At 39.1% G+C, this 24,106-nt stretch overlaps 1 protein-coding gene across 1 annotated transcript in view; it reads left to right on the top strand.

Moving 5' to 3' along the window:
* The window catches only part of Kcnd2 (potassium voltage-gated channel subfamily D member 2), a 484,656-nt gene extending 461,403 nt beyond the window's left edge, over nt 1–23,253 (top strand). The window contains exons 2-6 of the mRNA XM_027389958.2: nt 9,767–9,929; nt 18,297–18,392; nt 19,095–19,187; nt 21,913–22,160; nt 23,076–23,253. Coding sequence (XP_027245759.1) covers nt 9,767–9,929; nt 18,297–18,392; nt 19,095–19,187; nt 21,913–22,160; nt 23,076–23,253 — 778 coding nt within the window. The remainder of the gene's footprint in view (nt 1–9,766; nt 9,930–18,296; nt 18,393–19,094; nt 19,188–21,912; nt 22,161–23,075) is intronic.
* Nucleotides 23,254–24,106: the final 853 nt, after the last annotated feature.

Raw genomic sequence — 24,106 nt, 5'->3', positions numbered from 1 at the left:
TCTCAAAATATAAGGTACTGAGTGATTGAGAAAGACACTGATGCCAGTTTCTGACTTACAGTGCACAACGTGCACTCACACACATGAATGCTTAGCGCGCGCGCGCGCGCGCGCACACACACACACACACACACACACACACACACACACAAACACACACACACACACACACAAACACACACACACAAACACACACACATCACAACACACACACACACACACACACACACACACACACACGCACACACATCACAACACATACACACACACAGTTCCTCTGGGCTCCCTTTTTTAGTATTTAAACAATACTGTGTATATGAATCTGTACATTATTCATCTTTAAACATTTTTGAAGTTCCAGGAAGAGGACTCAGTGGGTAAAAATAGTTATCCTAAGTTTTACAAGCTGAGTTCAATACCCAAGATTCCACATGATGAGAGGAGAGAATCAACCCCCACAAATTGTACTTGGACTTCCACATACACACAAGATAAATACATTTTTAACAGGAAGTTTCTAGTCAGTAACTGGGCCAAACGATGCACAAATTAGGGACCAAGGTGGATTTTCAGCTTGGACACACGGCATGTAAGAATGTAGTCTAGGGTGATCATTCCCAGCCAAGACCTGTGCTTCAGAACAGGAGGACCTCAGGCCAGGGACGGGGGTGATGGAGAAGTGATGGGGTAGGGTTGTATTGCCTGAGCTGTCAGAAGGACATGGCTTGGAATTGTACTATCATCTCTGATACTGTTATCTGCAGGTTCCAAAAGGGATTCATCTCTCAGGCAGTTGCAATTTTGTGCATTTGTTTCTGTAAGACCTGCAAAACAGAGAATTTGCAAAATTATCAGGACTGTCTGGGCATAATTAGAAATTAAAGATGTGTTAGGTCATTACTGGATAATCCATAAGCAATTTGAAAAGCATAGTTGAAAGTAAAATAGGTAAATACTTAATCGCAAATTGAAGGTGTCATGAGGCCTGTAGTAGCTAATAGGTTTAAGACTATTCAAATTCAAGTAAGTTAAAATGAAAATATTCACAATAAACAGCTCTGTTACTGGTTTTTCAGTTAGCTGACTGACATCTGAAATGTGATGAAGGCCTAAACCTTGGGGCCAGTTCCTCCTCTACCCATGGCAAAGGTGACAAAGGACTATATTCCCAATGAACTGTCTCCATGGTGTCTGCAATTGACGAAGAAGGCTAGCTAGCTGAACAACTAAGAAGTTATCAGGATTTGCTCTTTCAGAAAGAGCATTCAGGGAAAGATGAGAGAATGGGCCCCTGCACAGAGGTGATATTTTATCCGTAGAGGAATGGAGATGGAAGTAACAGCAGCAGGTAACTGAAGGAAGCTTTAGTGACCCGTGTTCATGCCTGGGAGGAGGAGTGTGAATTGAGAAATGGCAGGTAAAAGGTACTAAGGAAAAGACAGAAACACTGGATAGAATCAGGAGGGCAATCCAGTGAATACTGAGCACCACAAGTTTATTCTTCAACATTCTTATATACCCCAACAAAAAAGGGGAAAATGGTGAAGACTTCTTTTTTTTTATTTGAATTACAAACAAGATTGAATTACATGACAATCCCAGTTCTCTTCTCCTTCCCTTCCACCCCTACCACCCCCCCAACTAAAACCCTACCTATCACATACCCTTTCTTCTAATCTACACCTGACTTAACCTTTCTGCTCCCTCATGACCTCTGCATGCTTCCTTTTCTTCCCTTCTCAATCTCGTAGCTCCCTCCCCCCTCTTCCCATGCTCTCAATTTGCTCAGGGGGTCATGACCCTTTCCCCTTCCCCAAGGGGCAAAGTTTGTCTCTTTTAGGGTCCTCCTTGTTTACTAGTTTCTCTGGCAGTGTGGATTGTAGGCTGGTAATCCTATACTCTATGTCTAAAATCCACATATGAGTGAGTACATACCATGTTTGTCTTTTTGTGACTGGGTTACCTCGCTCAAAATGGTTTCTTCTAGTTTCATCCATTTTCCTGCAAATTTCAAGATTCCATTGTTTTTTTTTTTTTCCCACTGAGTAGTACTCCATTGTGTAAATGTACCACATTTTCTCTATCCATTCTTCAGTTGAGGGGCATCTAGGCTGCTTCCAGTTTCTGGCTATTACAAATAGTGCTGCTATGAACATCCTTGAACAGATGTCCTTGTTGTATGAATTTGCTATTTTGGGGTATATGTCTAAGGGTGGAATTGCTGAATCTTGTGGTAGACTGATTACCATTTTCTTGAGGAGTCACCATACTGATTTCCAAAGTGGCTGTACAAGTTGGCACTCCCACCAGCAGGGTAGAAGTGTTCCTCTTTCTCCACATCCTCTCCAGCATTAACTGTCATTGATTTTTGCCATTCTGGCAGGAGTAAGATAGTATCTCAGAGTTGTTTTTATTTGCATTTCCCTGATGGCTAAGGATGTTGAACACTGTCTCTTGTGTCTTTCAGCCATTTTAGATTCCTCTATTGAGAACTGTCTATTTAGTTCTGTACCCCCCCCCTTTTTAATTGGATTCTTTGGTGTTTTGGAGACTAGCTTCTTGAGTTCTTTGTATATTTTGGAGATCAGCCCTCTGTCAGATGTAGGGTTTGTGAATATCTTTTCCCAGTCTGTGGGATGCCGTTTTTGTCTTGCTGACTGCCTTTGCCTTACAGAAGCTTCTCAGTTTCAGACTTCTTTATCATGAAACATTTAGTAGCCATGCCTTAGACTAAATCTCTCATTATCTGGCCTTGAGGGTTAAGAGTAACCACACCAATTCTCCTGTTAATTATATAAGAAATCCACACCTAAGACCAAACATCCTATAGTAGCCACACCTTAGACCTTTAAGTCTTATGACTTTAACCATGGAAGAATAAGGATAGTTTTGAACTCTCTGACCTTAAGTCAAGATAAAGGGAAGCCAATTTATGGACCCCTACAGGAAGCCACTGTGCAAGAGCAGCCTCATAGTACTACACAGGAAACTTCCTAGAATAGAAGACCCCAAATATGACTCCTGGGGAAGCAGTTGCAGTCAGCCCAAAGCCAAGTGGTCATATTTGTGGGAACCTTGACCTGCTCGCTGGGATAATTCTACTTTGGTGAAAGAAAAATATGTTTCCTCTAAAGCACTCCTCAAGTAAAACCAGAGTAAACCCAGCTTAGCAAAGTGAGCATCATACAATGCCAGAACCTTGTTAGTGCTCCCAGTCTGAGATTAGCTGTGGCAGGACCAGGAAAGTGGAAAAGCCAGCCATTCCCCAGGATGATGTGTGAGATTAAGATAACAAGGAGTCATTATTCATGCCAAATGGCACCACAAAATCTATCAAACAATTTCAAGGCATTTCAAAATGCTGACCATAGTCATGTGTCTTAAGCATGTGACAATAAAGGCATGGGGAAGTAGGGAAAGGATGAGTCTCAACACCTTTGTCTTGTTTAAAGTCAACAAGTTGCAAACACACCCTTTGTGTATAAAAAGCAAGATGCATTGATGTGCTACTGAATGAGGTTATATGGACATTTTATACAGTGCCAGAAAGGAACAGAAAAAATTAATGGGCTAACCTATTCTTGGGCATGAGAAAGAGATCAGGAGACAAGTATCTCTTGTCAGTCCCTCCCATATTTCTTATTAGCCATCAGGCATCACCTTGACTGATTTATTTAAGCAATAAACATTTATTGAGCTCCAACTATTTGTTCAGCAATAGACAAGGTCTACTTTGTTTGTAAGGATGACATGATTCTTGACCTGTTGGGCTTCATGGTTTAACAAGAGAGGAGAGGTCCGGTAAAATGAAAAGCTAATTGTGTTTTTTGTTATTAGTTGCAAAGTGTTAAAAAAAGAAGGAATGGGTAGTCTTAGTGGACCCCAGATAAACGCTCAAGATGTGCTTCAAGTGAGAACTGGTATTTGTGCCTTATCAAGTGTAAATTGCAGTTTTTCCCGAAAGATTCATGCAATGGGAATGCAAATAAGCTTGTTCTGAAAAGAACATAATTGCCGAGTTATATTCATGCAGGCAGATCCAACCTGTAGCCCAGAGTCTTCATTTGCCCCAGGACAGCTATGAGCGCTGAGCAACACAAAATTGTAAAGTGACTCAAAACACTGAGGTGCTATGTGTAGCCATTTCACAGCTCTTGATCATGAACATTGCATATGATATTGTTGTGCATAGTGTCAGAAGGTCATGCACACCTGGTGTTAGAGGGATGGGAGGACATACTGTGTGAAGTAACAGAAAGGTCTCTGTTTCTATAATAATATGCGGTGTGTGTGGATAAGCAGCGGAGAGAGAACCCGTGGTGCAAATGGTGAAAAGCTGTTGGGATCATGGCTCTTTCTTTCAGGTGACAGAAACTAAGACTTTTCTGCCTGACTTAATCAGACTTAAATACAGTGGAAAGCAGACTCGTGACAAGAAGACAAGGGGCTGAAGCAGAGGGAAATAACCTGTGTTGTCCCTCGGCCGGGCAAACCATTCCTATTGGAGTTTGACCATAATTTTGTTTGCTTTCAACCTGTGCCCCCACAATAATCAATTATACATATACTGTCATAACTTTAAAAAAAATAATTAAAAGCTACTTAGAAAATAAAAAAAATTCTTCAGACAGGCCTATAAAGTCTTTTACTGTTGACATTCATTTAGGCAATAAATACTTTATTAGGACATGACGTTACAGTCATCTGTTCCATCTATAAACTTTAAAGCCTTCCTTTCATCATAGAAAATGTGGAAACTAAGCAGAAAAATACGAGATGAGAATGTGTTGGTTTGTTTTTTTTTTTTTTTTTTTTCAAAAGCCAGAGGCCAGTGAAACCCAGTCAATAACCCTGAATGGAACTGCGTGTTCTTGGTGAGAATGTTCAGTCCATGGGCTGAAGGCATCTAAGGTCTTCCATCCTTCCCCTTTCTATACACACCAAGTCCTTAAATGACCTGCATGTTCACTCCGAGGATCCTAGAGAAGAGCTCCTTATTGAAAACTGTGCTTTAGTGAAAGCACACACTGTGGACAATGACTTACCTTTTTAGGAGAAGCAACTTACTGTCGGTACTATTTTGCATCCTTTTGGCAACACCTTGAAAATGGGTAATCTATGAAATTGGTGGGATTTTTGAGCTGTTCAACTATTTCCAGAGTAATAAGATGCCCAAAATACATCCTGAATGCTGAGCTTATATAGGCAAAGATAAGGGATCTGGGCAGGCAATTTACTGGAAATACTTTTCCGGATCTCAGCTTCTGAAGACCAGAAAAGACCTGGTTTGTTTCCAAACGTTCATTTAGGTTTCTATGCCCCCTAGTGGGCAGTTGAAAAATCATGCAGGTAATTTGACAGCCTTTCTTTTGTTCAAACGAATTCAGAGGCTGTATCACCAATATATGACATTGAGATCCCCTTAGCTGTTACAATAATGTTTTCAATGTTATTGGTTCATAATAATAATTTAATCAAAAGAGCTCTAGTTGTGGAATGAAATCTGGTTTGTTTTTGCTTTGTTTAGTTTTTCATCTCTTAAGAACTCTGTCACAGAGTGATTGCCTAGCATGAGTGAGGCTCTCCTTTCCAGCAAAAAAATAAAATAAAATAAAATAAAAATAAAAGGTCTAGGGAAGGGGAAATATCATAAAAGGCAGAACTCTCGTCTGGACAATTTACTATTGTGGGTCTATACAGCCCTTCTGAACTTTTTGAATTCCCTGAAAGTCTATTTACTTCTTTCCAGTCAAGACCTCTAGTTATAAAATAGAATCTTCTGGTTCTCCCTTTTGTTTAATATGGTACTTTTCAAAATAACAGGAAAAAACATTTTTTAAATATACTTTTTAAAAAATAACAGCCCATAGTTTGGCTGAAGCAAAAGATAACCCACAATACTTGAAATACTATATGTGAATTTCTCAAACTATGTAAGAGAGAAGGATTGACTCTTCGGCCAAAATAGGCAAGAAAAAATCATCGAAGCTTTTAGGCACACGTTGATTTCAAAATGCCAAAGAGCAATCTCACCACTGTGAAATTAATACCAGGGCCCTCTGGCAAACAAGTTCTGTACCACAAGCAGGTGTTATATGGCAACACTTTAAAAAGTCATTTGCTATTTGCAAACATTGCAGCTACTAAAAGAACTATCCATCAAACTGTGATCCTTCTAGATTGCAAGTTGATGGCAGAAAATCCATGAATAACATAGCCACTGAGACCCTAAGGGATAGAAATATTAGTTAATAAGTAATCCAGTTTCCAGGTCAGAAGAAATTGTTTTTTATACCTCTTGGATTAGCACTCAAGCCAAAAGTAAAGCAAAAAAAACAAACAAACAAACAAACTGAAAATAAAACCTCAAACACACAAAATCAATCATACAGAAAGAGAGAGATGTAGAAGAGAGCAAGACAGAGAGAGCTAATCTTTCAAAGGTACCTCAAAGAATTTATTTGTGCCCAGATGAAGTTATTTTTATTTTAACTACTTAGTACTTGATATCCACAGTATGGTGGACCCAACACCTGGATCCATCAACAGACATGATTCTTCTGGGCTTCACTGCACCTGCATGAGTTCCAGCCTTTCTATTCCTCATGCCTGGCAACTTGTGACTTTTCATCAGAACAACAAAAAGAGGAGGGGTGAGACTGACCATTGGAATCATTTTAACATCAACACTTTCTTCCTTTTGAATGAAGATCCCTTTTGCATGTATGATTTTTTAACACAATTTCTGGCTTCCCTCTTGGGATTCACAGAAAATAGATTTGTAAATGGGAAGCCATGACTTTTCCAGGGAGGCTAACCCATTACAATATTTTCCATTTATTATGTGAACATACATATATAGTATTCAGGTCAGACAAACTATATGAATAAAACAAGGAATCTACCAGTTTAGAGTTCAAAACTATGTAAAAAATTTTTCATTTTTTAAGACCTCTATGCGATAAATTTTTACAGAAATGTCAAATGATGAATTTGAATGGCTATTAATAAAATTAGATTCACAATATGTTGTGACTAAAACGTAGCAATATTTTCAAGCCCATATAAACTCAAAAGTGGTATTAATAGACAGAAAAATAGATGATTGAGACATGCATATATGTAGGCACATTCATTCATAGATAAATAGAAAATAAGTATGTGTAGATTCACTTAAGTTCTTCTGATTAATCATATTGTGCCATTTGAGGCATTGAATAAGTAGAAGAGATGCATGAGTTCAAGGACTTTGCATGAAACTTCAAACAGCAGTTGAGACTGAAGTCCTTGTCATCCAGAATTTAAATATGTTCTGATTGTGGCATGTGTGCCTGCATGTGTTAGGGAAAGTGCTCCTAGTGTGTATGCAAAGCCAAGGTTTCAGTGAAGTTGTTTGATGCAACATGAGCAAAGGCTGCTAGAAACATTTCTAATTTGTTACCAGTTTGATTTGCAATCAATTTTTGAACTATTGCCATGTTCAGAAATCTTTTACTGAACTCCACATCCAGTTCTGTAACCCCACTTGTAGTCTTAAATTTTTATGAACCCCACAACCTGGAATGCCACCTCACATGCAGTCACAGAAGCTGGGCAATAATTAATGCAGTAGGGACATTTCATTGCAGGAATTTGAATTATGGTGAAATAGCTTGACCGCTGATCAGCCACAAATATTAAGAATGAATAACTGGGGACTAGAAGCATGGAACAGAGCACCAGTGGGGTCCTCAAGTGCACTGCTGGTCAACATAACATCCCATCTGTCACTGTCACTGGCCTGTCCTTTCCAATTTGTCTGCAACTCCCATCTACAGGTTAACCCAAAGATGTTTTCTCATAGAAATTATGTTAATAAGGGCAATCATTTCCTAATAATACCTGAAAATGCAGTATTCTTTCCCAGGAATGAAGCCTTATACAACCTCTATTATTAAAGAAGAAACAGTGTATGCATCCAGCTGATATATGGCAATAGCCTGATTCATGCTAGGAAGGCAGAAAGCCAAACAGCTCCCACTCTGTCAACTTTATTTTATGAAGAATGAAAAAGTAAAGAGACAATATCAGACTGGAGACTACTTCTCAGTGATATACCCCTCCAGTAGCATGTTCAGTATCCTAGGTTCAAACCCCCGAAACACAAACATGAATAAAAAATAAATATTACATCATGTGTGGATAAGAACTATGAAAGTAACCAAATCAAGAAGTTATGGAACATGATTCAAGAAGGGAATAGGAATTCTGTGGACAAGGCGAATGGGAAATTGCTTTAAGTCTTCATTTAAGTGCCACCTAATGAGTGGCGTGAGACGACACACAAAGCAGCAGGCCAAATGGCCAGTGTGTCCACAGGACAGAGAGTGTACCAGAGGCTAGTATTATGAAGTATCCAGTAACTAGATAGTCATTGTAATATCATAATCAGGAGACACAGGGGATGAGTTTCAATTTGTTTTAGTTTCAACACCTTTAGAAAGCTGAAATAAAATTTCAGCTGGTCAATTTCTATTTTAAAAGCATAGTCCATGAATTGCAGTGTGGTAAATGTGGAGAGGTGGATAAGTTGCTTTGCTTGTTGGTTGGTGATTAAGTGGAAGTTGAGTAAAGAGACCTGCACGCTTTTCTTAATGTCTTAGTCAGAGATTAAAAGAGTAACTGGTAGATAAGGTGTGACTATAATGGGGGCAGTGTAGCTCAGTCAATATTGGTTTAAGAATCTGGCAGGTCAGGGTGTGAAAGTTTTGTTAACTGTCAATGGCAAGCTGTAAAAACTTATTTGAGAGTTGGCAGCAGAAGCTAGTTTAAGGTTTTGTTGGCTTTTAGGTATCCAGGTTTAGAAATGATCAAACCAAACCACTGAAAGTAAGCATCTCACATATGGGAGAGCCATCCATTGAGGCTGTCAGTACAAATTAAGGTATCCTCTACTGAAAACTATACTTAAATGATGGCATTAATTGAATTCATACAAGAAAAAGTCTATATGGAGAAGGTATGAGGATTCGAAACTGAGATATAAATTATAAAAAGTTTTAGAAATAAGATAAAGGGAAAGAAGCCAGAAAAGATGGGAAAGTGGCTCCCAGTGAGGTGAGAAGGTGACTAATACTGAAGCAAAAACAGTGTTTCAGAGAACAGTCAACTGTCACACATAAGCACACGACTGGGTAAGGTTATCATGAGAAATGACCATCAGACATCGAAAGTGAAGGTTAATGGGGATCTTGCAAAGTTTGCTTTTAAAATGATTGGGGCAGATGAAAGCCATGTGATGTGATGTCCTACTTTTTCTGCTTAAATTTCATCACCCATCCTGTGCTGAAAAAATTAAGTGGAAAAGTGTGTCATCTACACTATAAATTCCAGCATAGAAATATTGACTATTAATAAATGTAAAAAAAAAACTACGCCACATTATATAAAAGGCAAATTGAAGAGCTATCATGACATCATCGGGTTTTAAATACTTTCTAGTCTGAGAGGTTTCTCAATGTTATCGTCATTTTCTACAAGGTTGGAAGGTAATTTTGGCAAGTCTATATTCATAATTTCTCACTTACTAGTTTGACACCTTGCGTGTTGTAGTCATGAAGTAGAAATAGAGATGTTTCCCAAGAATCATTTCACCTAAAGCTAAGCAGAGAGAGAGAGAGAGAGAGAGAGAGAGAGAGAGAGAGAGAGAGAGAGAGAGCAAACTATTTGTAAAAGGCAGGAGAAGTGTTGCCCGTGACTTATGGCAACTATTTTTCCTCTAACCCAGGTATGGCGACATGGTACCAAAGACCATAGCAGGGAAGATTTTTGGTTCCATCTGCTCACTGAGTGGCGTGCTGGTCATTGCACTACCCGTGCCTGTGATCGTGTCCAACTTCAGTCGGATCTATCACCAAAACCAACGAGCAGACAAACGAAGGGCACAGAAGGTAGGCATCCAACTCTGTGAACGCATGCTTTACTGTCTACCACTTCCTATGAAGATCTTCAAAATGCTCACCATACATTCAGCACTAGGTTAATGATGGAAAGAACCTAGCATTTCAGTGGCTTAACACAAGGTATCGCGTTTTCACTAATGTGAATGGATGTGGATCATGATGACGCTATTGACCCATTATCAGTCTAAAGATGGGAACTCCTTATGCACTGCACCTCTACAGTCATGGGCGTGATTAATTGCACTCTGCCTCCTATGGTCTTTCTTGAAGTGGCCCCAGACCCTGGTGCCTCTGCTGCCTTAGCCAAAGCTGGTTGCACAGCCACTTTTAGATTAATGGCAGGCAGAGAATGGCTGCAATGAGACAGGAGGTGGAAAGTAAGGAGTAATTATGAACAGAGCTAATAAACATTTGTGCAGATGCATATGCTTAAGAATTAGTATTAAAATCTGATTTCTAGATCTGATTCATTTAGTCCTTATCCATCAGAGATCAGACTGGTTCCAGTAAGAAAGGGCTGTGAATGAGAACAAAGAACCAAAATCTCAGCTATGGAGCATTTTCTCCTAAGTTGTGTTTTGGTTTATTGTTGTTGTTGTTGTTGTTGTTTTCCTGGCCCAGTAGTTTCCCATGTCTCTGAACTTTGTGTCAATTATTTAATCCTTCTAACAATAATCCCAGTATATACTTGTGTGTAAGATGGGGAAACAAGAAGATTGTTTTATGCAAAAGTATATAAGTCTTGTAAACTTATAGATGACTTATAATAACTTATAATTAGCAACATTCAATGTTTATTGATGCCTTCCTATGAACCAGGCAATAGTATAATGTTCAAAACATTATCTATCTAGACTTTACCAAACTCTAGGATTTGGTTGATATCATTCTGCCCAATTGGTGGCTGGGGATCCTAAAGTTTCCAGGAATCAAGCCATTCTAAGATCATGTAACTAAAAAGTTGAAGAGCATCCATTCATTGTAAGCCAGTCTGAGCAGGCAGAAGGGAAAAACTCAGCTATTTCCCACTTCCTGTGTCAATTGAGAACTTCTAGACATAGTTTGGTGCCCTTCTGTTGGAACCATCTACGGACTAATGGATATGACACCATCTAAATCTGATATAGAAACCTAATTTTAATAAAACACTCAACACTGGCATTGCCTGCTTCTTGGGAAAACTGGGTGCATGTTACTGCATGTGCTTCCTTATTCTACAGCAAAATGGTCGCCTTGACAGACAGAGCCCCTTTGGCTTAGAAATCACTTTGAAAATCTTCCTTAGGGCTTTCTCTGTACTTACAGTGCTCCGTTTCCAGCATTCTTCATGGCTATTACATTTTTCTCTTTTCCAGAAAGCATCGTTTTGAAAATGCTCAAGCTCTGTTCATAACTATATTTCATTTGGTGCACAACCTAGATAATCCCGTGCACCTGCAAGACAACACCAGCAATTTAATGAATGACTAGTTTTGTAACTGGTTCCATCATGGAGTTTAAACATGGGGGCCAGCCATGTGTAGCACCAGTAAAGTACAAACCCTCAGAAGGTAACCCTGGGATAATTTCAGTATTCCTTGTAGGGACAGGCACGTTCTGCCAAGACCTCATTTATGTACATCGGAGAGCATTTTTCCTTCAGCTTGGTCAGCCTCAGAGCTGCTTGCTTTAAGGAATCCCTTCCCCACTGGTGAACAAATATCCAGCTTTAAATTATTACCCAAAGGAGGAATAAATATTTCCGACAACATTTATGTGAATTTCTGATAATCGACTAGGCTGAATGTGTTAAGAAAGAGAAAGAAGGGAAGAAAGGAGCAAGACATGCAGACACTGTCTGAGTTTCCATCTCTTGCAGGACACATTCAGACAAGCAGAGCTCTAAGAACTGGCTTCAGGCTCCTCCACAAGGGACCTTTCATGTGGCTCTACAGACACAGTAAAAGCCCTCTAGAGGACTGTCTGATATAGCAGTCATCCTCCAAAGAGCTTAATTCTGACCATTTACCTGTCTCCATTCTAGGCCTTTTGTTAGCATAAGAACTACTTACAAACAAACAACCCGAATCACAAATATCTGTGGGGTTTTTTTTCAAAGAACATCATGTATAACAATAAAAATATCTTTACAGTACTAGAGTTTCCTTAAAGCAAGCAGTTCGAAGGCTAAACAAGCTGAAAACATGCTCTAACGCCTGACATAAATGCAGTCTCTGCAGAATGTGCCCTGTACCTACATGATGAGCTCATGGGCATTTACTCAAAGGCTAACCAGTGAGAGGTTATACTTTACTGATGCTACCACATGCTGACAAGCATGTTGAAACATCATGATAGGACCAGTTACAAGCCAGGAAAGTGCTCAGAAGTATTTGTACCTAACTAAATGTGAAAACCATTTAGTCTAAATGTGTGATGATATAAAGCACAGTAATTGAAAATTGTACTTCGTGAATGTTGGTTTTGGTATTTTCAAACTATTGTTTAATGTCCTAAACTTCTACCAGAGTGTAATGAATTTGCATGTGACTACTAGAGAAATAGACTTAATAAAGCTAGATATGATTACCTCATCTAGTATGTCCAGTAAAAAGTCTATGACATAATAATTATGGGCATAATCTCAAGAAGAACATGTATATTAAATAAAATAAGTCACCAAGGAGTATTTCCTACTTTCTATCCTGAGAGATTGAGAACAAAACAGACTAAACTTCCATTAGACTCAGATGGTTTATATCCATCTGTGCCTGGAGCCTCGGTGACTTACAGATACGACAGGTGTAAAAGCAAACTCTCTACTCAGTAACAGTCCAAGAACAGCGACACTCAAATGGACCACTTAAAGTAATATTATAAAGTTGTTGTTTTCAGTGTTTGGACCTATGACCAGCTCTAACCTTCATGTAAGGCAGGAAACATACATTGTGTGTATGTGAGAGAGATTTCCTGTCAGTGCTGGTAGGGGATTTTCCTTCTAGGCCCTTCCACATATAAAGTGCTCTTTCTGTTTCCCCTATACATTGCAACCTTTAAAGAAAATGCATCATTTACTCCACTCTTCTCAACCCTTGATAATCTTTACTTAACACCAACTTTGGAGTAAAGACAAGCATCAACTGTGATACTCTCTTTTACCCTAACTACTGGCAATTGCATCTTACTGGAGTTGTTTTTCATTCAAAAATCACTTACTAAATAGAGTTTATTTGCCTGGAGTAATCTTAATTGGTAGAATACTAGATCATAAGAGTGATATTTTGAAGCAAGAAGCTATCCTGTTTTAAAATATGAATGAGAGGGGCTGGAGAGATTGCTCAGAGGTTAAGAACACAAGCTGCTCTTCCAGAGGTCCTGAGTTCAATTCCCAGCAACCACATGGTAGCTCACAACCATCTGTAATGAGATCTGGTGCCTCCTTCTGGACTGAAGGCAGACATGCAGGCAGAACACTGTATACAAAATACAAAAGTAAATCTTAAAATATGAATGAGACTACATATTCATTTGCTTTTTCAATGCTAACCTGAATTTACCACATAATAATGATAATTTAATAATACCAAAACAACTGTTTTCATCTAGGGTTTCTAGTATGTCATGGGTGATTTTAATGTGTCATTGTATTCATTATCACTTGCAAAGGTTATGTCATTATTTCAGTTTTACAGAAGCCTTTTATGTGGTCACACACCACACACATATTGATTTAATCCCCAAACCAGAAAACTTTAGCATTATTCAAATATATATTTGAATTTCTGTATATATTAGAATATTAAGATATATTTTATATATGGATGACCTTGCCTCTGATGTCCTCTTACGCATTTCCATGTTTACCTCTCTTAGCTGTGAGTCCTCTTGTTGACTTGTTCATTTCACTCCTGCCGCTGAGCTAAATCCCAGCACTGTGCCTGCCAATGCGGCCTCTCTGGGATTACCCACACTTTAGAGCAGGAACACTGTCTTCCACTCTCATCGTGGGTGGCTTTGGCTTGTCTCATTTCTAGGGCAGCTATTTTCCTTAGCAAATGGAAATAATCCAATAAGCTCCTTCAGACCTTCAAAGCTGACAAAGCTTCATATGCTACGTACACACGGAACACTTGAGAATTAAATGAAAGAGACCAACTGTAGTGTGATGTCTGGAATACATGGGTTAGGCAGGGAATGTGGGGGCCCATATTCAAGGAGTGATGAATTGTCTCAGATTAGTGAGAAGAGAGACATTCTCTCAATCACTAGGTTGCCTGGGAATCCATCATTTTCCTAAAGTATTGAAAATATTTTTTGATTCAGTAACACTATGGTTCAAAACATCCACTAAAACCTCATCCTAATTTGCATTCTCATGGCTGGTACTTTGCTACTGCAAGAAGCTGCTATTTTCTAGAGAGCACAAGTAGGGGACTGAAAGGACTGTTCTCTCTTAACCTCTCATTACACAGCCAGTATTGCCATGACTGTCATACTGAGTAGGTCACAGGAAAAGTGAGTTTCTGAAACAATTTTGTAAAATAATCTCCTTCAATTACCTGCTGAAACCAAAGCTATAATCACAGATGGTAAGGGCTAGACTTCAACAGGTATTTGGTATGGTACGCCACAGGATGAATTAAGCCAATTAACTCACAGTATTACAGCAAACTGAAAGAAAAGGTTTGGATGAAATTACAACAGGTGGACGGGTGGCTCTTTTACTAATACAGTACATGGCTTAACAAAACATGGCCATTCTGTCTTTAAAACAACATTTTGCAGATGGCTAAGACTCTATGTGTATTAGCAGTTGATGCCATTTATAGACTTTTTATTTTGTGATAAAAGGTATGTCATTCTTCTGTGATGGACGGTTGCTTTGGTTATGGTACATTTCTCAAAGAAAAAAAAATCAACATTACTCAATATTGCTGCCTTGGGCTTAGAGAATAACATAGGCAAGAGAAGTAACTGCAATGTGGGAAATGCAATATGCAAGATAGGAGGAGTGGAGGGAGGGGGGGCAGAAGAGGAGGGAGAGGAAAGCAGCCAAGAAATGCAGGAGATTGAGAACCGATGGGTATGAAGCAGCAACAGAACAGAGGGGCGAAGGTGGATGAAATAAGGCAATGAACGTTTGAAGAGCTGAAAGGACTGAAATCACAATGTGCACTGTCTGGAAATCAATAGGTGCGTTGCTTGCTTGTACATGATTGGGGCAATTCTAGGTCATTTCCCAGAATGCTTGTCAGTGCCATTGTTTTGCTGAGTCTGGCCTGAAAACCTAGTCCTGATTCACAGCTTTTGAAGGTGAAGGTTTGCTTCCTACCTTCCCACTGAAGTCTCCAGGACTGGCCAAATGGTTTTTCAGTGATCCAAGTATCATACTGACAACAAAAGTGCAGTTTCTCAACTTTCCCATCACGAACAAAAATGATCTTGATACAGTATATTACTTTAAAATGGAATCGGCACACATAAAGCACAAACTTAAGGGTGAAGGAAGGAGGGGCGGAACTGAAGCCATGCGGATAAATGGTGTTTGAGACAGCTCAACACTGCTCTTGAAGTACATGAAAGGGGAAATTCCAAAAAACCTGCCAACACACACACACACACACACACACACACACACACACACACACACACACACACACACCTATGATCCAAAAACAAGTCTGCCATTTGAAATTTGTCACCAAGATGCTCAAAGCCTTGCTTGCTATGGCAAATGCTGCTTTAAATTTTTGATGAATGATACGTGCCTTTGGTCCCAGAACTTGAGAAGTGGAGGCAGGATGCTAAGGAATTCATGACAATCTTGAGGCGGGCTGTAGCTCTGTTTTTTCCTTCAGGTCCTTGGCTGCATTGGTCCATGAGGGTGGAGAGAGCAGAAACAGAACGGGGTCTGGAGGGCTGTGGGAATGAGGGAGACAGCCCTCCTGGAGACAGACTTCAATGAATTAGCTCAACTTTATTCCAGAGTATAAAGAATATATATAGGTTTGGGAAGACTGGGGACAAAGCCTAATTTGCATTTAGTGTCACACTCCTATAACAGTGCTTCCTATGTGGCAGTATAGCAGAACTCCTAGCACAAGTCTTCTAGCAGGAATCTGTGCCAAGGGTCAAGCTAAAGATAAATCAGGTATCTGGCTTGGAGACAACTTTCAGATAAGGTCAGTCCTCCAGGCCCAGGGACACTCTCCAGATAAGGGCAGGTAGAGAAGTATTCCTGGGGGTGTGGGAGGGAGTCTCCATGTCCATGTTGTTGAGCTTTTGTATAAAAAAAAAAAAAAAAGCTGCCAAGCCATGATAGACTGCAGCCTCTGCCCAGCCAGCAAGGTGTTCCAACATTCAGCATCAGCTATCAAATCTATTCAGGGCCAATTTGAGTTTCATAAGAGCCTGTCTCAAAACAATACATAAAAGTTAATTGTGTTGAAACATGCCTGTGATTCCAGCTTCTCAGGAGCCTGAAGCAAAAATCACCAGTTCAGGGCTAGCCTCCATCACTTAGCAAGAAACCTTGCTCAGAGGTATTAAATAAGACACAGTGACTGAAAAGATGGATCAGCAGCTAGGAGTGCTTGCTGCTCTTCCAGAGGACCAGAGTTCCAATCAAGTGGCTCAAAACCACCTGTAATTTCAGCTCCAAGGGATTCAACACAATTCTATGATTTCCCTCCTACTCTCATGTGCCCTCCCTGCAAATGAAGCTCCCAGGTGTAGAAATGAAATAAACTACAGACGAGAATGAGATGTTTTCTTGCAGCTGTGTTAAAATGTGCACGTGCACATAATTAGTTTCTGCCAAGACATACAGCAGGCCCTGGCTACAGAGCATAAGGGGTGAATGGCAATAGGCCAGAGTACTTGCCTTGTGTATGTCTTTGTGGTACAGGAAGTTTTTTCATAGGCACACATCTCTCTTCTGTTTTTAGAATGGAAATAATTTTTGAATTCTTACACAAAAGAATGTCCTAGAGCTTGAAACTGAAGGTAGTGTGCTTATGGGTTGTTCATAAAAGGAATGGTGGACTTCTTAGAGTAAGTTTGCAAGAAACTTCTTGACCAAGTCATTGTTGTTACCCATGAGTCATAAAGAGTGGTCCCCAGAATGTGCTGTCCAGGGTGGGAAGTAGACTCCTTCCATGATGGTCAGAGGGCAGCCGTGCCACAGAGATCATACAGAGAATATACACCAGAAAGCTAGCAACAAATTGTTGTGCTGGGTAACACTGCACTGATGACCTCATTGGAACTGTGACCAACTGAATGGCCACCTGAAATTCTCCAAACACAAAATCAATCTACAGAAAACGCTCCGAAAGTTTAAGTAATCATATAAACCCATTTGGACAGACTCACTGCGTTCTTCATCTCAACAGATTCAAGAGTGGCATAGAAATCAAATGAATATATCAATGTACAGACCTGCGCAGACATCAAATGACCTAAATTTAAGGATTCTAAGATCATGTGTTACTCTGCATGGGCTCTCCTTTGATCAATTTAACAGCACAACTGTAAATAAAACACGTGCATTAGGGTCTACAGGTGCGGCTGAGTAGTGAATTTAGAAAAAAGATAGTGAGTGAAGGAGAGGGGAAAGGAAGGGAGAGACAGAGGGAGAAGAATGGGGAGAAGAGGGTAAGGAAAGATAGTAGGGAAAGAAAGAGAAATAAGAAGGGAAAGTAGAGACAGGGTAGAGAGGGAAATGAGAACATGGTAGAGAAGAGAAGAAGGGAGGGGAAGTCTTAACTGATTCCTGGAAACAAGACACTAATTTTAAAAAAGAAGCTAGTGACATGAGCAAGAATTGACAGCTGCTTTGCTGGGCCTGTGGTTTCCACTTCATTATGTTCCTCAGGTCAGAGTAAGTATAAATATAAGTCAAGTGATACTGTTATTTTGCTCCTGACAAAACTGAAAGAATAACAAAATAATTTGATCTTACTGTAAAGATGAATCCCAATTCTGAAGTGCATTAGCCAACTCTGAGACAGTTAATAAGAAAACACTCAGCACAGGGAGGACAGTTTTCAGTCCTTCCATCCACAAAGCTGGCTTGCTTTAAAGTATGTCTGTTGAGCATAGTATTACACAGAACACATTTTCTCCAGGCCAGCACCGTGCCTCAATGGGTAAAGGCTTTGTATCCCAAGACCTTTTAAAATTCAGAAAACAGAATGAGAGATCTGTCCCTCAGAGCTGTCTTCTGACTACCTCATGTGTGAGCTGTGACATGTACACCACACACATCATACACACCGGAATAATGAATAATAATTTACTTTAGAAGAGTTCATTTCTGACTTATAAACAGAATTCATAAGTGTTGACAGGATGTTTTCTATTTTTCTCCTGTAGAAAGCAAGACTGGCCAGGATCCGGGCAGCCAAAAGTGGAAGTGCAAATGCCTACATGCAGAGCAAGCGGAATGGGTTACTCAGCAACCAGTTGCAGGTACAGCCAAGCCCTTCACTTCTTTGTAACCATGGGCTCACTAGCATGATAGTGATTCAGCTCCAATTAACCGTATGATTTTATTGCGGGTAATTATGAAAATGACTAGAGGAACAACAGAATGTCAGTTTTATAGCTTTCCGCTGTCCATTGTAGTTACCTGTAACAGCTTAGACACTGTGCTAGGAGATATTACCAGTGGTCATGGTTTCTGTTTCCAGGAAGGAAGTCCAGCTCCACATTCTCCACTGACATCCTATCCACTGTGACATTGATGATGTAAAAAATTATCAACCATTCACTTACTTAATTTTACTTCAAATTTACATATGTTCCTTTAAGTTCTCTTTGATTGGGGTCTAGGGTGAGACACGATACCTTTCTCTACTTTTGATGGACAGAGAACAACATCCAGTAAGTGTTAACAAAGGCCACATGGTCAAAGGAGAACTTGATAAACTCTTGATAAACTTACTCTAAAAAGCAATTGAATCTTCAATTCAAGGAGGTGTAGTCTTATAAGACCAAATGGAAACATACCCGCTGAACACCCAGACTTAATTACACATTTGTCTTTTTTTAGTGAGTAAAGTGCCGCCAGTTAGTCTCAGAAACCAGGCCAGGAATCTCTGTGCACATGGGTAGCCCAGATTCTCCCAGGTTGCAAATTAAAAGAAAGTTTGTGATTTCCCTGTGTTACAGTCTTCAGAGGATGAACCCGCCTTTGTTAGCAAATCCGGATCCAGCTTTGAGACACAACACCACCACCTGCTTCACTGCCTGGAGAAAACCACGGTAAGAAGACAGCAGAGCTTCAGCCTTCCACCCTGACAGCAGTCTTGTTCACTTCCATGCAAACATGACATGCCCAAGTGGGATTCGACTGCATCCCTAGAAAATATGCTGAAAAATCCCGGTTACAGAAAATTCCACAGCAATTGATTCAACTTGGAAATTGTTATAGTTATTATAAATGCTGGGCTCTAAGTAGCTGCAATAACTCCCATCCAAGACACCAGATGAATAAAGAGAGAAAGATGTCTTCCAATAGCTACTGAATGAAAGGTTGTTTCTTCTCTGTTTGTACAATGATTTAAAAGGGAAAAAAATTAAATTTCAAGTGTCCTTGCATCTAAATAAACTATCAAAGCTGTCACCAAAAAGGAGAGAAAAGATAAGAAAGCACGTTTCTTTTATTTACAGGAATAATGAATAAAGTTAGATATTTAAAAATTGTCTCTTTAGTGCAATAAAATGTTAATCACAGAGTGTCCCACAGAGAAGTCTGTGTCTCCTCACTTGCGTGCTATCAGTGGGAATTCTCCCACAGCAAAGTCACCCATTATTAAGCTGGTTTTCCATGAGCATCACAGTCTGTGACCACAGAGTAGAAAGAAGGATTTGTCATGTATCAATCGGGTCTGCTTACTCAACATTATAAGATACATTATATATGACACAGTTATATGATACATTATAAATTATACTTTATAAGTAGACTAAATTCTAACATGTCTCCCACCAACTTGTTAATTCAGATAATCATTCAGCAAATACATATCACTTGCATGAGCCAGATCCAAAATACTGTGAAACCAGTATGCACTCACCACTATCAAGCCTCCATTGGTAGCAAAACAGGAAAGATGGATGTACCGGACAAGGGTAGTGAGGATGGGAGGGGCCACAGTGTGAAGCAATGAGGAGCCATGTGTAGACAAGCTCAAGAAATCCTTCCTGCATGCCTCTTCTTTTTTGGGGGTGGGGGGGGTAGCATGAGAGGTATAGACGAATTTGGAGTTATGCAAAGACATGGAGGCAGCAAAAGACAGTATAAGTGCTAGAGCGATAACAGAGTCATGAAAGGCTCAGGCTAACACTAGATGATATCAGTACAGAAAGAGAGTAGGCAGGTGGATGAGGAAGCAGAGAAAAAATGTGAAGGTCACCAGGAAGTACAGGAAGATGACATGGGAAAGACAGTAGTCAGGTCCTGTGTTGTCCAGATAGATGCGTGATGATTAGCTCATAACAAGTGGAAAATTTAGATTTAATTGGGTAGTTACATGATTATATTTAAATTTCAGATAAAGTTGCACATGTACTTCTAATGTCATAGAAGAAGACTTTGAAAGTTAAGTGATAGATTAAAGATAGCTTCATTTATCCCTCTCATGTCTTTTCTTTTCCACTATTTTACCACTGATGTTTCTAAAATACGGTTTAATTTTGAGCTACCTAGAAAACTATATAGCAACCAGAGGCAGACCAGCTTCTTTAATCCCAGGCCCTAATGATTTAAATCTGACTGCTGTGTGTTCGGACTGTTAACATGTGTGTTGCTATACACTGTAAGGGAAAAACACAGATGATGAATTCTTTGTGCAACAAAAATGAACATGAAATTCTGTCTCCTAATCATTGTTCTCTGTACTCATAAGAGTAGAATGTCGCAATTTCATGTGTTTCAAAATGCGACTCTCAGCAAAGAAATGACAAAATGAGTAACTAAAACAATCTATTTCCCATTAGGCCATGAATTGCTTCAATTGTTTTACTAATATTTTAGGATGAGAGATGGTTAAGTGAAATCCAAAATGTGCAAAGCCTTTCATTATGAGGCTATTTCTACACAGAGAGAGATAAAATAGTAATTGAAGTCATTCTCCAGTAGTTCATGGTAAAGAATGTTTGCTCTTATATTTCTGAGGCAAAATTCTTATGTAGGCAATTCAGCAGGTAATTGTTTCCTGTTTTTAAATTAACATTCGTATGTGGTCTGTAAAGTGTGGTATGTGAATTGATGCACCTTTCTGCTTGTCTCTGAGTGGGGAGTTAGGAAAACAGAGGTGATGATTAGAGATAAGAAAAGAGACCACAAAATCTGGGAACTAATCTCTTGTGAGATATGTACATACATTACATTCTTTATTTTAAAAATGATAGTTTTCTTTATATCGAGAATTTTAGGGTAGCATCAAAAGAAATGAAAATGCCTGAGACTTCTAAGTTTCTAATTAAAAATGTTTCTATAACACATGAAGATATTTGCGAATATATAGTATACAGTCTAATTTAAGAGATTTCTATTGCAGTAATCTCTTTTTATACATTTAGTCTGCTTACTAAAATCACTAGGAGTTTATAAATTCCTTATGGATATTATTTATATTCATTTAAGAGTTTCGTTTTTTTAGTTTATAACATTCTGATTTTATGCTTAAGTTAACAAATGATATTTGAAAACAATGGTCTGTAAATAAACATGAATCAGCTTGCATTTTGCAAATGTCAACCTCTAGATCTAGCTAGAAAGATTCTTTTCCAAAAAAATTTCCTTAAAGGAATTTTCACTTTAATATTTTAGTCTTTTGGAGAGTCATTTTGCTTACTTATTGTATCAAGTCTAAGCAAATCTTACTATATTTGAATTTTTAAGATAATGTTATTTAATCTCTTTTAAATAAAAAAAAAGATCATTTATCTGCTTTCTTCACATTTTCCTACAACTCCCACACAGAACCATGAGTTTGTGGATGAGCAAGTCTTTGAAGAAAGCTGCATGGAAGTTGCCACAGTTAATCGTCCTTCAAGTCACAGTCCCTCCATGTCTTCACAACAAGGGGTCACCAGCACTTGCTGCTCACGGCGACACAAAAAAACTTTCCGCATTCCTAATGCCAACGTGTCAGGAAGTCATAGAGGCAGTGTGCAAGAACTCAGTACAATTCAGATCAGATGTGTGGAGAGAACTCCGCTATCCAACAGGTACCTGGGATTGATCTGTAAGATGTAAATGCCTGGCCTGATTCATAGACCATGTCTGCTATAATCATGTGGCCTCTAAGTCCTAGTTTCAGGGAAATAAAACAAATAATGCATATCCATTAAAGGTCAAAAGTTGCATTAGCAGGCAGAGGACATGACTCCTTGGATAAATTGATTGCCATGGAAGCCTAAGGATTTGAGTTCCCCTAGAATCCAAACCAAGTTGGCTATATATTACAGGTGGCATATAATCTCATCACTTGGGAAGCTGAGACAGGCAATCTTGGGGACAAGTTGGGTAGCTAGACTAGCTGCAATTGGTGAGTCAGCAGGAGATCCTGTCTCAGTACACAAAGTGGAGAGTGACCAGGAAGACACCCAACATAAAACTCCCTGCTCTTCCCTTCCCCTTGTCCTCATGGGAAGTTTGTGACTAGACTATCCCTTGTAGAAAACCTAAGCATTGAGATACTTAACGCTAGTATTTTGAGGTTCTTAATATATGACCATCATTAACTGGGGTACTTTCAAGGAACTGTACATTTCAGAAAAACACAACCCTACAAAATCTCCATGGAATGGCCTTCCATGCTGGCACCTTAAGCCTTTCAAAGTTACCGCCAAAGGAAACTATTTCACTTTGTTTATCTCAGACATATAGCTGTTTTCTTTATATTTGTAAAGAATATACTATGAGAAACAATTGATTTAACTAAGTTGAGCATGACTTTAGGAAAATAATTCATGTTAATGAACTGACATTTAAGATAATATGTTGAAATTGTTTTAAATGTGGTTTTGCTGATATATTTTCAATGTTATGTATTAGTAGTAGTATATACATTATTCAATTACAAGAAAAAAAACTGAAAATAAATAGCTTATCTGTTCCAACTTCTTTTTCTCCCTCATCAGCCGATCCAGCTTAAATGCCAAAATGGAAGAATGCGTTAAACTAAACTGTGAACAACCTTACGTGACCACAGCAATAATAAGCATCCCAACACCTCCGGTAACCACACCAGAAGGTGACGACAGGCCAGAGTCTCCAGAGTACTCCGGAGGAAACATTGTCAGGGTGTCTGCTTTGTAAGACAATTGGCACAGGTCTAAGAGCATTGGAGCCCTGACAATGGAAAGAATCTCAAGTAGAAGGAAGAAGAAATAATAACCAATTCCTTTGCAGATTAAGACAGCAAAGCAAGAAGTTAAAAAAAAAAAAAAGCTTTCAAAGTTGAGGATGTGAATCAAAACAGCCAACGGCATTTCTAGACAGAGTCCGACCTGTTCACAGAGGAAGACTCTGTGGCCTTTGACTTTGTGAATGAGCACAATGAAATGCCATCTATTGATGCTTCTTATGATCAGAACTCTTTTTTAATAAAACATATAAAATCAGTCTTTGAACATAACGTTCCAGTTGAATGCAACACAAAAAAAAATATGGAAAACATTTTGATAAAAATTTTTCCTGTTAAAATCATGAACGTTGGCTCTGGTGGAGATTATCGTAGATGAAAAAGACTCATACGATCCATTTGTATGGACTGAAGGAAACCATCCTAATGCATGCTAGAATTCTTTGGAGCAGTGATCTCAGTTTCCTTATGTTGTCTTCAGAATAGGCATGATAAACTATACCTGTAGAAAGGGGAAATTCCTGTGCACTTACAGTGAGATGATTGTCCATGTTCCACGGTGGGCTGTGCAAATAAACTCCTTTTAGCACTACAGTGTTTCTCATGGGGATGCACACTAGTAAATCTAAAGTGTTTGGATAGTTCAGTATTAATTATTGTTTAACCTTGCACCTAGTCATTGTTATAACTGCAATAATTCATTCTATATCTGTTGTATCAGGAATCAGGATTTTTTTTTTGGACTCTCCATATATTCATAGATACAGTAAAAGCCACATTCTTAGAAAACCTTCTAGTGTGGTCAGG

Source organism: Cricetulus griseus, assembly GCF_003668045.3.
Source record: "Cricetulus griseus strain 17A/GY chromosome 1 unlocalized genomic scaffold, alternate assembly CriGri-PICRH-1.0 chr1_0, whole genome shotgun sequence".
Taxonomy (NCBI): Eukaryota; Metazoa; Chordata; class Mammalia; order Rodentia; family Cricetidae; genus Cricetulus; species Cricetulus griseus.
Note: the sequence above shows the minus strand (reverse complement) of the source record. Positions and strands in the feature narration are given on the sequence as shown.